General features: G+C 42.0%; 1 protein-coding gene across 1 annotated transcript in view; it reads right to left on the reverse strand.

The window, feature by feature from the left end:
• Rab1a (RAB1A, member RAS oncogene family) overlaps positions 1–17,057 on the reverse strand; it is a 27,254-nt gene extending 10,197 nt beyond the window's left edge. Inside the window, exons 1-2 of the mRNA XM_034508480.2 lie at positions 16,616–17,057; positions 1,756–1,828 (exon numbers count right to left, since the gene is read on the reverse strand). Of these exons, the coding sequence (XP_034364371.1) occupies positions 1,756–1,828; positions 16,616–16,638 (96 nt within the window). The 5' untranslated portion in view covers positions 16,639–17,057. The remainder of the gene's footprint in view (positions 1–1,755; positions 1,829–16,615) is intronic.
• Positions 17,058–18,303: the final 1,246 nt, after the last annotated feature.

Raw genomic sequence — 18,303 nt, forward strand, 5'->3', positions numbered from 1 at the left:
TTTTTAAAGATGTCCTTTTTTGCAGCTGAATGCAAGCCCATTGATAGATTCTGATTATGAAAGAACTGGGTAGGTTTTTTTGGGCGGGGGAGGGGGTCATTATAATAATAGGTGATCATTTATTATCATGTTTCTTGTCAATTTTTTAACCCAATGTTTCTCTTTTTTGGGACATGCCAGTAATCTCAGTGCTTGGGAGTCTAGGGCAGAAAGGTTACTGAAAATATGAGGCCATCCTGGTCTAAGAAATTGAAGGCCAGCCAGGGATACACAGTGAGGCTCTATTTCAAATGAAAGAATTCATGAGGGCCCCTGAGATGGCTCAGAGGATAAAATTGTCTGCCACCAAGCCTAACAACTTAAGTCAACCCCTGGGACCCAAAAAGTACAAGGAGGAACCAATCCTGCAAGCTGTCTTCTGACCTTCAGCCTGCTACTGTGCTTGTGTGCACTCCCACCCCATATAAACATACACAGAAAAACAAGTAACTGGTTGGGGGTTTTTGTGTGTGTGTGTGTGTGTTTTTTTTTTTTTTTTTTTTTTTTTTTTTTTTTTTTTTTTTTTTTTTTGAAGCAGGGTTTCTCTGTATAGCCCAGGCTATCCTGAATTCTTTCTGTAGACCAGGGTGACCTCAAACTCACAGAGATCCACTTGCCTCTGCCTCCCAAGTGCTGGGATTAAAGGTATGTGTCACCACCTGGAGTAAGTAACTGTTCTAAAAGAAGCTTTCATTTAAAAAAAAAAAAAATCCAGAATTGGGGCTGGAGAGATGGCTCAGTAGTTAAGAGCACTGACTGCTTTCCCAGAGGTCCTGAGTTCAACTCCCAGCAACCACATGGTGGCTCACAACCATCTTATAATAGGATCTAACGCCCTCTTCTGGCAAGATGGTGTATGTGCAGAGAGATCACTCATAAATAAAATAAATAACTTAAAAAAAAAAATCCAGAATGGAAAGACTAATCATCACAGAACTGTAAGGCAATACCTAAGATTATTCTGCAAACAGTGATGGACCTCAACTTAGTCAAGTCAGACGCTAGTAAAGACAGCATATGACGTAAACGCCTAGGCAATATGGTAGCCACTAGCCCCAAGTGGCTTATGAAATAACAAACAAAACCTTAAAGATCTTTTTCAAATTTCAATTAAAGTAGAAGTCTACAGAGACGTATGTTATCACAGCTCTGGAGCTGAATCTGATTTACAGGATTGTATGTGTCACCATCAGCACATGTAACATGTGACCCCGCACTCTTCCAGCTGCTAACATTCCTCTTCAGTCTATTAAAATATGGCTTGAGTCTTTCTTTTCAGGTCACTTTAATACAGGCCAAGTATCTCACCTTACTCTCCAGCTGAGATTGAGTACAGGACTCAATCAGCCTCTACAGCGAGCACTAGACGCTAACTTATCACCATACTGCACTGCATTTTTTTTTTTTTGGACTGACTTCAAGCCCAAAGTGATACCCCTCCTTTCCCAAGTGGAAAGATTACAGGCATGTACTACCACACCCAGCTTTCCCTTGAATTTCTTTTAAAAACACCAGTTATTTAACAGTCTAAGATACCACTGGGGGTGGGGCACATTGTTTGGGAGCACTTGGATATATAAACTCTGAAAGAATTAACTCTATATAAAATTGTTTAATTTTTGTCTAACTAAAACAAAATAAAACAAACAAAAACACTGCATTATTTGTACAACTAAGCACACCATTATTTGTAAAAGTATTTTAATTTCAACTTACTGCAAACCTAAGGAGAAGGCAAGACTTTCCAACCCCAGAATCACCAATCAGAAGTAACTTGAATAAATAATCACTGCAAAAAGAGAAGGAAAATCACATTAATAAAAAGCATGTTATATTGTAAGTTCTACGAGAAAGCTAATAACAAGCAGCTTGTTCTGAAGACTGCAGGTCCTGAAAAGGCTAACAGCAGCCCTTGGTGCCCAACTGAACAGGTGACTTACTCACTCAAGTAGGGGAGGCAGTGCTGCCATGGTCTCTCAGATGAGTGGACTTCCTCTTCCAAAGAATCAACAACAGGAATCTCATGTGAGTCCTATTCTGAGGGGACTGAAGAGACTTATGCTAATCAAATTCCAGCCTTCTACCCTATCAGACTAGAGAAGGTTATCTTCTACCTAGTAAAATTAGCTTCTCCCCGCTTAGTGGTCCATGCATATAATCTCAGCAAGCACTTGAAAGGTGGACACCGGAGAATCATGTGTTTTAGTCCAGCCTCAGCTATATAACAAGTTAGAGGGCCAGCCTGGAATGAGACTCTCTCTCAACAACTAAAGTCTCTCTTTCAAATTTGAAAACCAAATGACTCACTATACAGAGTTATCCTTTAATAAAATAATTTCTATGATCCTTTCCTAGATCTAGGTCTAATGTCCCTGCATATGGGCTGAAAGATGGCTCAATGGTGAAGAGCACTGGCTTTCTCTAGCAGAGGGCTCAGGTGTGAGTCCCAGTACTCCCAAGAACTCCATTCAGTCCCAGAAGTTCTGATGCCCTCTTCTGGCCTTCCAGGGCACTGCATCACAGGGTATACATACATGCAGGCAAAACACCCATACACATATTTAAAGCACCTGAAAGCCTGTATTTTGAATGTTGAACTCTAGAAACATAATAAAATGCTACCATCATTTTAAGCTTATTGAATGAAGTAAGTCTTCAGAAACCTGGACAAGTAGGTTCTGGAGCTAGAGATGATAACCATGGGTAGAGAGCCTACCTAGCATATATAGCTGGGCGCTTGGGGGGGATGTTGGCTCTAAAGCTAGTCATGGTGGCATCCCTCTAAGGGGCCAAGGTGAGACTGCTAATCTGCATGGAGAGCTTCAGGCCAGCCTGGGCTATAGGGTTAAGACCTTATCAAAAAGGATAGGAAGGAAACTTGCTAGACTCTGATTATACATATATTCATCAGTGTAACCATAATGCCTAAAATGAAAAAGAAATTTTTCTAAAGAATTTTGTTGGTGCTATTTTGATTTGGCTTTGTTTTTTTTTTAATACTCTGTATCCCTGAAACTTGCTATGTAGATCAGGCTGTTCTCCACCTCAAAGAGATACATCTAGACGCTGAACTAAGACTGAGATGAAAGGCATGTGACACTACATCCAGCTTTCCTTTTACATTAATTAACTTTTTGTGTTCATGCACATACCACATGGAGGTCAGAGGACCCCTTGCAGGTTAGTCCTCTCTACCATGTACATTCTAGGAAGTTAACTGTGGTTGTCAAGCTTGATGGACAAGTCTTTACCCACTGAAACAACTTCCTGGCCCAGAAATGAGAATATTTCAAAGAGAAACTTTAGCTTCCCTTTTAGCTATGCCACTACTGGAAACAACAAACACCAGGGAATTGAAAGATTCCCCCAGGAATCTCATGCTAGGAAAAGAAAAGCACTGAAGCCTGGTGCCAGCACACAGTTCTAGCAATTTCTCAGACCACCTTGTAGGATGAGACTGAAGCAATGGTAGGCAAGAATTCACTCTGACAGAGACTAATTGGTTGCATAGAGAACTGTGGCCCTCTACTTAGACCTCACATGTCAGAGCCCTAAAGAGAGACTCAAGGTGTTGCTGGATCTCTCTGCCCCTCTTCCCAATGTGTCGCACTGAATAAATGTCCCCCTCCCTGCTTTTTGCTATTAATTTGGCTCTTCTGACTGGCTTACCAAAGATGAATGGCCAAACCTAGCTTGTTGGGGCCACCCATGGCACAGGTTTTGATTTTGATTCTAGTATCACCACTGCTAGGACTAACTCAAAAACCATCACTAAAAAATATCTTCCATGACCCAAAGGCAACAGATTATCTATCCACTGCCTCCCAAAGGACTCTCTCTGTCCTTCCTAAGTCTGACTACTCCCATAGTCTAAGCACTTTCAAAAAGAGCACACCCCAAAAATCAAAACTTCATATTTTCAGAAGGTACACTTCATTTTTAGCTTTGTGACTGAATTTTTAAAAACCATTTATCCATTGAAATTATTTTTTATTAAAGAAAGTATAATTTCAATATAAGATATACAACTTTTAGAGATAATTATCTTTGTGACTATTCATAAACTGTTACCTATCTCTATTTGCAGAGCAGTATGTACTATTAAACATCCTTTTGATTTTACCAAATTACCACAGTATACTTACTCCTAAATATATCTGAGCAAAAGAATTAAAAGAATAAATCTAAATTGCTGGTCAGCAATAAAACGGAGGTCACAGAAGAAAATAAAATTTTAAAATAAATCAGGGCTGGGGTCACAATAGCTCAGTTGGGAGAACACATATCTATCACACATGATACTCTACATTCAATCCCTAGTACATTGTACATAGTTCCACATGCCTGTAATTCCTGCACTTGGGAGGTGAAGGCAGGAAGATCAGAAGAGTCTAGACCAGCCTGAAATCCACGAGACCCTATGTTTAAAACAAACAAACAAAAAGTCTCAGCACTTGAGGTGGCTCAGTGTTAAGAGCACTGGCTGCTGTTCCAGAGGCCCTAGGTTAGATGCTCAGCATCCACGTGGCAGCTCACAACCATGTAACTCCAGTCCCAGAGGATCTGACACCTTCTGGACTACAGGACACTGCATGTGCATGGTGAACAAGCATATATGCAAAACAAAACACACACACACACACTAAAATGTGTTCATCAGTAAAGGAGGGCTGTACATGTACAACAGAGTATTTGCCTAACACACGCCAGACCCTAAATTTCATGTCCAGGTCTTTTACAAATCAAAAAGAAAGAAACACAGACAAGTTGCCAAATTTGAGATTTCCAATTTGACATTGTCTGAACAAGCATACCCTCCGCCAACTGTCCTGAGTCCTGTTACAATAAAAGACTGAATTAGACCACCAATGATGCCTGAGGTGTCACTGCTTTTTTTTTTAAAAGAACTATTTATTTTATTCATTCATATATATATATATATATATATATATATATATATATATATATATACACATACACACACACACACACACACACACACACACACACACACACATGTAATTCCAGGCCCAGAGGATCTGACACCTTCTGCACCTTCTGGACTCCAGGACACCACTGCATGTACATGGTGAACGGGCATACATGCAAAACAAAACACACACACACACACACACACAAATGAGTATGCTGTGGCTGTCGTCAGACACACCAGAGGGCATTGCAGATAGTTGTGAGCCACCATGTGGTTGCTGGGAATTGAAGTCAAAACCTCTGGAAGAACAGTCAGTATTCTTAACCAATCTCTCCAGCCCAGTATCACTGCTTAAAGGTCAACTCCTCTGGTTTATTCAGCACAATGACAAGGATGGAAGATACATAAACACTGTTACTGGCTATAGCATTGACCTTTTAAAAAATCATTTAACTTAACATATTCTAAAATTTTGCAAATGTTATTTTTGAGCATGGAGTTTCAAGTAATTCAAAGCCATTACAGAAGCTGGGGTTGGTGGTATCTGCCTATAATCTGGCACTCTGGAGGCTGAGGTAAGAAGACTGCCACCAGTTCAAGGGCAGCTTGGGTTACCTTGGAGACTCTGTTGTCTCAAGACAGCAAAACAAAACCACAGCCAGCAACCAAAACTAGAGGTAATATTAAAGAGCCTAGTTCTTAAACCATAAGCTTTACTCTAACCATAAGCTTTACTAGGAAAACAGTGGCATGAGAAAAGATAATTTATAATCATCTTTACTCAAGTTTTTAAAAAAGATACAAGAGCAAACTTTAAGGCTCTCTCAAAGGCAAAACCAGAAAAATTTGAGCCACAAAATACATATAACCACATTTTGTATTATAACTCAAATAATAAATATATACTATGTTCCACTGTGGCATAAATGGTTAACTAAATAAATTGGAGAACCAACTCTTCCTTATAGAATTTCCATGCACATACAGAAGGAAAACAGAAAACAAGTAGATCACCAAGAGGAAAACCTGCAGGCAAAGTTAAAATTAGTAGGTAGAACTTAAGAGGAAAAATAAGGTATTTATGTGGCTTCAAATTATATCCTCCCAAGTATTTACTGCACTGGTGGGTTTTTGGTTGTTTGGGAGGAACTTCTTATGAAACAGGATCTTATGTAGCCCAGGCTGGCCTCTGACTCCAAATGAAGTAAAGGCTGCCCAAGAACTCTTGATCACCCACACTACCCAAGATCTGGTTTTACAGCCATGCAGCACACCTGGCATTACACTGCTGGTTTTAGCATTCTCTATCCAATAATTGCTTTAAACCCTTCTTCCCTGGGAGATGGAGCTGTGCTGAACACTAAAAATCTGTTCAGTGTCTAATAAAAGAGAAAGGGGGACAGGTGCTTTAGAAGGGCACTAGTGTTAAAGGGCACAAGCAGGTCTCCAAGTTAAAGTCATTTCCAGTTATAAATACAACAATGTTCCAGTAATAGCATCATCAGAATGATGAGTAAAATACCATTCTAGTTATCATAAGACTTCTGATACAATGCAATGAACAGAGAGAGCACTGACTTCTGTGGCATTTCCCCAAAATCTAGAACCTTAATCTAGTTATAAATTAATCAGATGAATTCATTACACTTGTAATTCCAACACCTGAGAAGCAGAGACAACGATCAATATAAGATAAAGGCAACCTAGTTAGCTCCAGATCAGAAAGGGCTACGCAGTAAGACTCTAACTCAAAAAAGGGGAAGTGGGTGTGGTTGGAAGGTGGCCCAGCAGTGACTGTTCTTGCAGAAAACTAAGGCTCTGTTCCCAGCAGCTACATGGCAGATCACAATAATCTATAACTCCACTTCTAGGGGATCCAACACTCTCTTCTGGCCTGTGCTGACATCAGGAACACAACATACACATAAAATAAATATAAACAAAATCTTTAAAAAAGAAAAATAAAGCAACAGACAAATGTAAAGAGGCGGTCTAAGCACACTTCAAAGATATCCAGAGCAGGGCTGAGGATAGCTCAGTAGGACGAATGCCTGCTTAGCATACATGAAGCCCTGGGTCTAATCACCAGTACCACAGAAACCCAGCCCAAAAGCACATGTCCATGCTGTAATCCTAGCCTGTAGAAGACAAAGGAGGACCATAAACTCAAGGGCATACTCAGCTCAATTGTGAGGTTAAGGCCAGCCCTGAGTGTAAGAAACCTATCTTGGGGCTAGAGAAATGGCTCCGAATTAATAGTACATACTGCTCTTTCAGAGAATTTGAATTTGGCTCACAACCACCTGGATGTAATGACAGCTCCAGGGAGATCCCATGCCTCGGTCTTCCACAAGCACCTGTATTAACATTCAAACACTCCCACACAGATACACATATATACAGATAAACTAAAAACATAAAGTAAGCTTATGGGGCTGGAGAGATGGCTTAGTGGCTAAGGGTTAAGAGCATTGGCTGCTGTACCAGAAGACCTGGGTTCAATTCCCAGTACCTACACTGCAACTCACAACTATCAATAACCACTTCCAGGAGATTCAACTTTTCTGGCCTCAATGGACACCAGCCATACACATGATATAGATGTGTGTGCAGGAAACACATCCATCCACATAAAAAACAGATAAATAAAAAAAAATAAATTTTAAAAAGAGGAACCTGTCTCAAATAATAATTGTTGACCAGGCGATGCTGGCACATGCCTTTAATTCCAGCACTCAGGAAGCAAAGGCAGAAGGATCTCTGTGAGTTCAAGGCCAGTCTGGTCTACAGAATGAGTTCCAGAACAGCCAGAGCTACACAGAGAAACCCTGTCTCAGACAGGGAATAAAAAAAAAAAAAAAAAGGAGGAGGAAGAGGAGGAGGGAGAGGAGGAAGGAGAGGAGGGGGGAGAGGAGGAAGGAGAGGAGGGGGGAGAGGAGAAGGGGAGGAGGGGGAGAGGAGGAAGGGGAGGAGGGGGGAGAGGAGAAGGGGAGGAGGGGGAGAGGAGAAGGGGAGGAGGGAAAAAAAGGAACAAAGAAAGAATAAATAACTGTTAAAACCATTAAGCCAAGCATAGTAGCACATGCCTACACTCTGGAGACAGCAAAAGAATGCTCTCCTACAAGTTTCTAGTCTGCTTCAGGGCAACAATGGCTACATAAGCAAGATCTCATCTCAAAAAGACAAAAACCCTAACAAGTGCCAGACCATGAAACAGGAGAGACCTCAGAACAAAGGTAATTAATGTGATATAAATAGAGCACCGTAATCTGGATTGAATCCTAGACCAAAAAAGAACATCAGTAATGAATCAGAATTTCAAAAATTTCAATTAAAAAATAAAAAACAGCCAGATGGTGGAGGCTCATGCCTTTAATCTCAGCACTTGGGAAGCTCTGGATTTGAGGCCAGCCTAGTGGTCTATAAAACAAGTTTCAGGACAGTTTCTACACAGAGAAAACTTGTTTTGAAAAAACAAAAGGAAAAAAAGGAAACAAACAAACAAACAAAAACACCAAACCAAACAAACAAAAACAGCTGGGCAGAGCACAGCACACTTGTAATCCCTACAGTGGGGAGAGCTAAGGATCATGTGGCTTCTTGCCAGCCAATCTAGCCAGATCAGTCCTTTTCTTTACATGAAACTGTGAATACAACTTTGACACTAAGTCTTTGGAACTGAGGCTTTTTCAAAAATACTTATTAGCATCCATTAATTATACATTATGAATTTTAATATGGGTTTCATATCTATCTTAGTCATACTCACATGGTCCTCTCCTGTCCTATCCCAAGGGTCACTGATCCTCTTCAACTAATCCTCCCTCTACTTCCATGGGAGGCAGGGGTGGCAAGGAATTTCATTAAGGCGTTTACAGGAGCACAGGCACCTTGCCAGTGGCTACACCACTGAGGAAAAAACGTTATCTCCCTCCTCCAGCAAACATTAGCTCCTGAAGATTCTCAGGAGGCTGTGTTGGAGAACCTCTTTCTAATACTTGACAGGAAGTCAATAGTTCAATCTTGGGAAGGTCTTGCGTAAGTGCTCATAGCTGCTCTGAGTTCAAGAGTGCAAGGGCTTCCAAGGCTTTTCACTCTCAGAAAGACTTCACAACTTCTAAGTTCCCAATAAAAAACATCCAACAGACAAGAAAGAGAAAAACAGAACTGATACATTAACTTAAACACTCAGGAAACTTTTAAAAGACTAACCCACACAGTATTTAAAAGAGGTCAAAGGCCACTTAGACCTAACTATAGATTTCATATTCTGTGGCTGATGCATCTCTACATTTAAGACTTAGAACTGGAATTTACAATTCAGCCTCAGCCTTCTCAGTAGCCTAGAATTAGAGGCATGGACCACCATATAAACTTCACAAACCCTTCTTGTCAGAACTATGTACCTAAGACTCCCAAACTTCCTCTGCCCACTCTAAGAGTACAGGAACATGTCATTAGTCCCTACTCAAACACCCTCTTTCCTGTTTTCAAATCTCTCCATTGGAGCCTGGTGGCAGGCATTTAATCTAAAGTTACCTAGAAAGCTAAAACAGAAGGATCACAGTTCAAGGCCTACCCAACTACAGAGGGAGCTCAAGGCCAGCCTGAACTCCCCTTCTGACCCTATGTTGAAATAAAAGCTGGAGAAAGCTCAGTGGTGGAGTATATGCCTAGCATGGAGATGATCTAGTAAGGTAAAGTTCCCGACACAAACGTGGATCTATCGGGCTGGAGACTCACTGATTAAGAGCACTGCCTGTTTCTTACAGGGGACTCAGTTCAATTCACAGCACCTACATGACAGCTCACGTGACAGCTCACTGCTGCCTGGAACTCCAGCTCCAGCAGATATGACACCTTCCTACAGACCAATACACATAAAATAAAAATAAATCTTTTTTAAAGTGTAAGTGTGTAAGTGTGTGTGTGTGTGTGTGTGTGTGTGTGTGTATAATAAAAACTTCTCTGGGCTGGAGAGATGGCTCAGCAGTTAAGAGCACAGACTGCTCTTCCAGAGGTCCTGAGTTCAATTCCCAGCAATCACATGGTGGCTCACAACTATCTGTAATGGGATCTGATGCCCTCTTCTGGTGTGTCTGAAGACTGAAAGGGTGTACTTATATGCATAAAATAAATAAATCTTTAAAAAAATCAGAATTAAAAAAAAACTTCTCAATGAATATTTAAAGTAGGTATTTATCTAAATGTTATCTGGCTCAAATTTAAAAATTTTAGGATTGGGGGGGATGCACTTGGAGGCCATAAATTCAATCCCTGTTGGCACAGGTTTGTTTTTTTTTTTTTTTTCCTATATTCTAGGGGTGCTGAAGAGATAGCCCAGCATTTAAGAGCACTGGATGCAGAATGTTCTAGAGGATGCAGGTTCAATTCCCAAAATTCCAGTTCCAGGGGATTCAACTCCCTTTTCTATCTTCCTCTGACACCAGGCATCCATTAGGTACAGACAAATATGAAGGGAAAACACCTATAAACATAAATACTAAATTTAAAAAAATTTAACCACGTTATAGTACCAAAGTAGCAATTTATTTCAGCCTCTTCAGCCTCTACAGGAAAACAAGAAGAGGTTTTTCCTTCATATTTGTCTGTGTCTAATGGATGCCCGGTGTCAGAAGAAGCTAGAAAAGGGAGTTGAATCCCCTGGAACTAGAATTATGGGAATTGAACCTGCATCCTCTAGAACATCCATGTGGGTGCTGTGAACTGAACTGAGTCCTCTGTAAGAACAGCCAATGCTTTTAATCAGCGTGTCTTCCCCAGCCCGATATACTTACTTTCGTATTGGGAGACTTTACTGGACCACTCCCTTCTCCTTAAAAGACAGAGGGAAAATTTTGCCAATATCTCTTATTAAGTAACTCCAATGTGAGATTAAAGCAGAGAGTAATACAAAGTAAGTCACATCTAAAATAGCTCACTAAAGGCACTCAGGTTTTCTTTTCTCTCCTTTCCTCCTACTCTTTCTCTGAGACAAGTCTGTTGGCCAGGCTGCCCTGGGACCAAGACTGGCTTTAAACTCCTGATTACAAAAAAATTAGAAAATCTCCTGGGTACAGAGATTTTCAGCCTGAACATTTTGTAAAGATTCCAAACAGCTGCCTGTCTACCTGACAATTACAGAGAGTGATGCTCTAGACACTCAAAAATCACATTCTACAGAGTAAGCGTTCTAATTACTTTTCTTCTTCCAATTTCTCTCCAACGGTTGGAGTATAGAATGACAGAGGCCATCTGCCTCTGTGCAAGTACTGGATTTGATTACCAGTCACATACACACTCACAAACAAAGCAGTAAAAATAAAGAGCAACACTAATGAAAGCTACATGAAAGCCAGGAATGATATTAATACACTGTCACACAGATAACTGATTGGCCCAATTTTATTATCAAATGCTTAAAAGGAAGAGGCACTTAATTGAAACAGCTCTAACTATTTCAGAAAAGCAAAGTCTGAAAGACTGCTAACATTTTCAGGGAATCTGGAATCTCATTTTAAAGTGGAGGAGAGATGGGAAGAAAAGATCACCATCATTAAACTGCTCTGCACAAGCTCAGGGAAGGCTGCTCACTTTTAATCTGAGCATCTTGGAAATGGGTATTCAGTCATTCTCATCTACACAGTGAGGTTTGGATCGGTTTAGCTTTTTAAAACAAAGCCCAGGCTGGTCTGTAATTCACTATGTAGCCCAGCCCAGGTGGCCTCAAACTTCAGGCAATCCTCCTGCTCCCAAGTATTGGAATCACATGATGAGCCACCATACTATGTATGCTATTTTGTCACTTTAATTAATAAACAAGCCTGATGACTTCAGGTTAATCCTTAGGGCTCACATGGTATAAGAAAACTTACTCTTACAGGCTACTCTTACAGGCTGTCCTACATGCGCGCGCGCGCACACACACACACACACAGAGAGAGAGGGGGGGGAGAGGGAGGGAGGGAGGGAGAGAGAGAGAGAGTAAATAAAATAAAAATTTCAAGCTCTGGGATTAAAGTCTTGCACCATCACCACCTGGCTCTATTAAAAAGTCTTTAAACTTTGGTGGCTAGGAGATGCTTCATTATGTGTGTGGCAAACATGGGGATCAGTTAGATCACAAGCACCCACTTTATTTAAAAAACAAAACAAACAAACAAAAATGGTGTGGTATCTCAAACCTGTCATTTCAGCAACAGACAAGTATACATAGGGCAATCCCTGAAGCTAGCTGGCCAGGCATCCTAACCATTTCTGTGAATTCCAGGTTCCAGTGAGAAACCTTGTCTCAAGAAAATAAATAAATAGGGGCTGGAAACGTGGTTCAATGGTTAAAACCACTGGTTGTCCTTCCAGAAGACCCTAGCATGGTTCCCAGCAACCACATGAGAGGCCACAACTGTCTGTAATAATTCAGACGGCCTCTTCTGACCTCTTAGGGCACTGCATGCACACAATAAGGGGAAATACTCACACACATAAAAATAATAAAAGGTAAAAATAAATAAAATGAACAGCTTCTAATAAATGAAACCAAGGTTGACCTTTGACCACCAAATACATGCACACATGCATACACATACGCCCAGCACTCATACATGTTCATCTTCGAGTACACATATGCACACAGTGAAGTTTAAGGCCAGTGCTAGAGCTCAGCTGGTAGAATGGTAGCCTTTAACACACAAAGCTATAGGTTCAACTGCCAGCACCTCACATTTCAGCACTCAGCAGGTAGAGACAGGATCAGAAGTTGAAGGTCATCGTCAGTTATAAAGTGAGCTTGAGGCCAGGTTGGGATCCTCTGTCTCATGATAAAAAATAAGTAAAATTTTCGTAGAAGCTAATAGATTAGGACAACTACTTCATGTAAGAGACTAATATTAAGTCTGTGTTTATGTCTGTCTATCTCTCTTTCAAGACAAAATCTCTATAGAGCTGTTGACAGTCTGGACTTCATTATTCTACATTAGTGGCCTGGGGTGGCCTGGAACCTCCAGTGACCCTCCTGCCACTGCCTCAAGTGCTCAAGAGTACAAGCTTCTACACCCCTAGCACTGTTCAATATTTTCAGTCAGTGTGTTGGAATAATCACTGCCTGCTTTACTACCTAGTTCTGAAAATCAAGTCTTGGGCCAGCAACATATCTCAGTGCCTATAGCCAAGACTAAAGACAGTATGATTCCCAGCGCCCTAAGAGTAGACAGAGAGAACTGATTTCTGCAAGTTGCACTCTGACCTCCACACACTGACTGTAGCAGTCATGTGCCCCTCTCCAAACATACAATAAGTGGAAAAAGTCAAAGCTTTCTTCAGATCTCCAGGAAAAAAAAAGTTTTGACCCTTCCATATACTTTACCACAGTTCAGATCACACTTTCAGTTAAATGCAAGTGACTCAGACATTACCTTCATTTCTGACATAAAGATAACAGGTTTTTTTGTTTCTACCAAATTAGTTTTTCTAATTAGTTTTTCTTCAGATCATAAACACACACAAAGAGAAAGAGAGAACACATGAGACAAATTATAACTTAATCATTATTGATATATTACTTGTACTTGTGATAGTAATAAAATATCTATCATCACCTCTAACCTTAAGGAAGTTTCATAAATCCTTTCCTCAAACTCCTGGACAATTTATTACATAGTCTAGAATGAAAATATAAGCCAGATACTGGCATACTTGAGAACTCAAAAAGAAAGAATGACTAAATGATTATCCATTCAGGGCATGGTGACTCGTATCTGTACTGTCAGCACTTGGGAGGCAGAAACAGGAAGACTGCTGCACATACAAAGTCAGCGTCATTTACACAGGGTGTTTGTTTCAGGAGAGCCAAGACTACATCACAATGAGATCTTGTCTTAAAACTAAGGGAGGAAGAAAAAAAAGAATTATTAGTCTTGCTATTTATTAGCCATTCCTCTTCCTTTTCCCTCCTGAAAAGTCTTCCCTGCCTCACTTCTGTCTAATAACTTTATTTTTTACACTATATGTTTAGATTATTGGGAGGGACACATGTGACGAGACCAGAAAACAGCCTGCAGGAGCCAATTGTCACCTTTCACCATGTAAGTCCCAAGGATGGAACCCACAAAGGTGGCAGAGGCCTTTGTCTGCTGAACTACCTTACTGGTGCACTGGTAATTTTCTTACATGTCTCTTCTATAACAGTCTTCCAAAACCCAACAGCCAACCAGAACAAGTGACTCTACCCTAAAATCACACTGTTCTGCTCCATGCTGTATCTCCTAGTATTTGACATGTGTGGGATCTATTTTGTATGTTCTGTCACAGGCCCTACAGGCCCTTCGAGGCTAAGGCTCACACGCCTATGTCCTAGCTTACTTTAAAATGATTTGCACTACTTACAGCATGATCTGGATAGCTGGCCAAAAAAAAATGTTTATCTCCTCACGAACCACACTGCTACCTTAATAGGTAGTAAAAATGACTTTTTATACTACTTTATAAAAAGAGAAACAAAGACTAAGTAACATCAAATTTTTGTCATTTACAGAATTAAAATAATATATACATATAACAAGGGCTGGAGAGATGGCTTAGTAGTTAAGAATATGTGTTGTTCTTGCAGAAAACTCTACTTCCATTCCCAACACCCACACCAGCTGGTCACAAGTACTCTAACTCCAGCTCCAGGGGATATCTCTAACCTGTGAATGGCAATCCCTTTGGGGGGGAGTCAAAGGACCCTTACACAGAGCTCACATATCAGATATCCTGCATATCAGACAGTTACACTGCAATTCATAACAGTAGCAAAATTACAGTTATGAAGTAGCAACGAAATGTATGGGTAGGGGTCACCACAACATGAAGAACTGCATTGAAGGGTTGTAGTATTAGGAATTTTGAGAAGCATAACAAAAATATTTAAATACATATGTAACAAATATAGGACTCTTCTCAAATAGAACAGGAATCTTAAATAGAAATTAGAAACCTTCCTAATATAACAAATCCATGTTCTTTTCTGTTTCCATAAAATCTAACTAGGAACCCCAATTCAACTTTGCTTAACTAAACTAATTTTGTCCTGGGAGAAGGGCTGCCAACACAGCAAGTGTGTCACCAGATGAACTGTTCCCAACTTCTTAAAGAAGTACAAAAGCCTGGGCCAACCACAAAGCTCTGTGGATAAAGTGCTTATCTGAGTTCAATTCCCTGAAGCCACAAAGGAAGAACAAGCTCCCAAAAGTTGTCCCCTGACCTCTGACGAAAGCACGGTGGCACCGGTGCACCTGCAATCACATATACACACAATAAGGAGGAAATATGTCAAATTCTACCAAGACACTAAGACTTCTGCTTAACACAAATGAAAGAAACATTTCAGTATTAAACCACAGTCTTAGAAAACTTGAACTTACAAGGTCTTTTGCAAGAGCCATGTGACACACACATGACAAGTCAGCTGAGCTGACGGATGGCCCTTTCATGGGGACACACTTAGCAGTAACTGACCAAAGCAACAAATAAGCCCAGCTTTTAGGACAATACTGATTTCTCTTACTAAAAAACAAACAAAAAACATCCCTCTCTCTTAAGGATTTCTGACACTACAGTACAGTAAAAATGACATCTCTTCAAGTTATTTTCATATACGGAAACCATAGGAGAATTTTAGGTTCAAAGAGAAAGCCCAACAAATGTCTATCCAAGAAAAGAGAAGAACAGGTCCCATGAAAGGTGCCAGGTGTGCCACATCTGCTAGAGTGACTTCTTGAGTAAGCAAGAAAAAGGAATGCATTAACTTTTCATGACACGTCATGGAACCTCATTCCCTATCTACAGGCATTCAACCAGGTAATCTAAAACTTACAGCTCTATCATCAAAGGCCCCATTCGTTTCTTTTCAAAATTGTCTGCAAACTTGTACTTTAATTTGGTGGTACCAGAAAGACATCTCTCGTTTATTTTTAGTTCAGTTTTGTTGTTGCTGCTGTTGTTAACCTACTGGAGACAAAAGGTGACTGGGAGACTCATGTGTCCCCTAAAACAAAAATCTCACAAATGTCCAGGATTTTAGAAGGGTCACATTTCACAATTCTTAACACAACTCTTCCTGGAGACAAGCCCAAAAGGAAACTAAACATTGTAAATAGCTTCTCACCATCTTCTCATTCCCCTCAAACCCACGCAGTCCCAAGAAGCATCCATATTACCTGAAACCCAACCGGGAGAGAGCTCTAACAAGCTCGGGATTTACAAGTAAAGCTGGTTTCCTCCCTGCCGACGCTGACAGCTCCGCAGAGCCGGCGCAGGGTCTGACAGTGCCCTCTAGCAGAGCTCTCCCACCTACCTCCCCTTAAAAACAAGTCCTCCTCCAGCCGTCACTGCCTCCAGAGACGCGCCCCTCCTGGCCGGTGTCCGAGGCCCATTCCCCAACGCCCAGCCGCTGTACCTAGCTCCCCGCCGGCTGAGCCTCGGATCCGGCCCGGAGGCCCGACCCCTCCCCGCTGCGGCCCTCGGCCTTCAGACAATGGGGCCCTCGGGCTGCTCGATCTCGTTCGCCCGGCCGACCTTCCCAGGGCTGCGCAGCGAACCTCCTGGCGGTCTTCACCCCAGGCCGGACGCCCTCAACCCGGCCCGCCCTGGCTCTCCTGCACTCACTATTCGGGATTCATGCTGGACATGTCACTGCAGCTGCCGCCGCCGCCACCGCCCTTGCTGACGCAGCCGCCGCCCCAACTCTCCGCGCCACGGGTAATGGAAGGGGAGGAAGGAGCTAAGCTGTTCCGGTAGAGCAAACGTCGACCCTACTCCGACCCTTAGAACACAATCAGCAGCCGCCGCCACTCAGTGATCGCTTCCACCCAAAATGGCCGCCGGCGAACCAGGAACTGGGGAAGCCTAGGCCAAGGGGCCTGTCGCGGCCCAGAGGGCGGCAGCGTCGCGGGGCACGCTGGGAAAGAGAGTCGTGAGTACACCGCGCGCTAGGCAGCCTGACGGGGCCGAGGGCAGCCTGCACTCAGCTTCCCACTAGGCCCTGCGCCCTGTACGCATGCGCACTTGCGAGCTTGTCGCCCGCCCCGTCCGGATTCCCTCACCCCACACCCCGCCCTTCCTGCTCCCCTCCCCGCTGGCCTGCTGGCTAGGACTTCACTCGGACTCCCCCTAGCGGATTGGCTAAGGCCGACCGGGCTGTGTTGATGTCATCAGTGAGACGTGGCAGCTGGGCGAGTCAGTGCCCCACCGGGAGGGGAGGAGGAAGGAACCCGGCAGAGGGCGGTGCCGCAGCGGAGGGGGAGGGGGCTCCCAGGAACCCTGGGACAGAGTGAGGCGGGGTGGGGACCGCTTGAAGAGTTCTGCTCTGTCAAGACCCCCGGGGGCCCAATATCATCAGGGTCTGGGGTTGCTCTAAGGACAGCAGGAAACTCAAGCGGCCTCTGTAGACCTTGCGCTTTCTCACTCACTCGACTCCTTTTCTGATTTTGTTTTTAACCGTTTTACTCTAGCAACTTGATGTTGCAATAGCAGCAAGTGGACCCTACTCTAGGCTCTCTTCTGCCCCGTCCATTTGAACACACAGCCAGATTTACTTGTCTGAAACTGCTCCTCCGTCTCGACCTCCCAACCTTTAAAGGCTCCGCATTGTGTTGTTAAGACACAAGCTAAAGTCAGCCTTAACCAGTCTTCCTACTTGAGGCCTAGACTTAAAGTTGAATTGGTTTTGGGGGTTGGGTTGGTTTATAAAGTTTTTGTTTTTTTTTTTTTTTTTTTTTTTTTTTTGCTGTTGTTGCTGCTGCTGTTTGTTTTTTATTAATTAGTACTAATTCTATGTCCATCTGCAAAATTGGGCAATATAAGTGGTTTTTTTTTTTTTAAGCATGAAACTCTTCATTATGGACTCCAGAGCTGATATTAATACATTTTTTTTAGACCTACTGGTCTTAACTTTAATCAGCTCAGGAATTTAAATCTCCACTAAACTTTAACACATTATCTTGGGTTATTTATTACAAAGGGCATAGTATAATACACTGTCCAAAGTTTATCTTCCAACTTGTCTTAAGCAAGAATATTATCTCCTGAGGACAACTGCAGATTTACTTTTAAATTCTGAATTTCTGTGACACCAAAATTGCAAAAGAAGCTGTTCTCATCTCTAACCATATACTCAGTACATCTTTACATATCCATCTGGAATTCCTCCATGTTTCTTGACAGCCTCATCAGACCATACATACAGAGTTGTTGTTGTTAGTGGTGGTGCTTGGGTTTTGGTTTTTGTTTTTTTGAGACAGGATTTCTTTGTGTAGCCCTGGCTGTCCTAGAACTCCCTCTGTAGACCAGGCTAG

This window comes from Arvicanthis niloticus, chromosome 7, assembly GCF_011762505.2.
Source record: "Arvicanthis niloticus isolate mArvNil1 chromosome 7, mArvNil1.pat.X, whole genome shotgun sequence".
NCBI lineage: Eukaryota > Metazoa > Chordata > Mammalia > Rodentia > Muridae > Arvicanthis > Arvicanthis niloticus.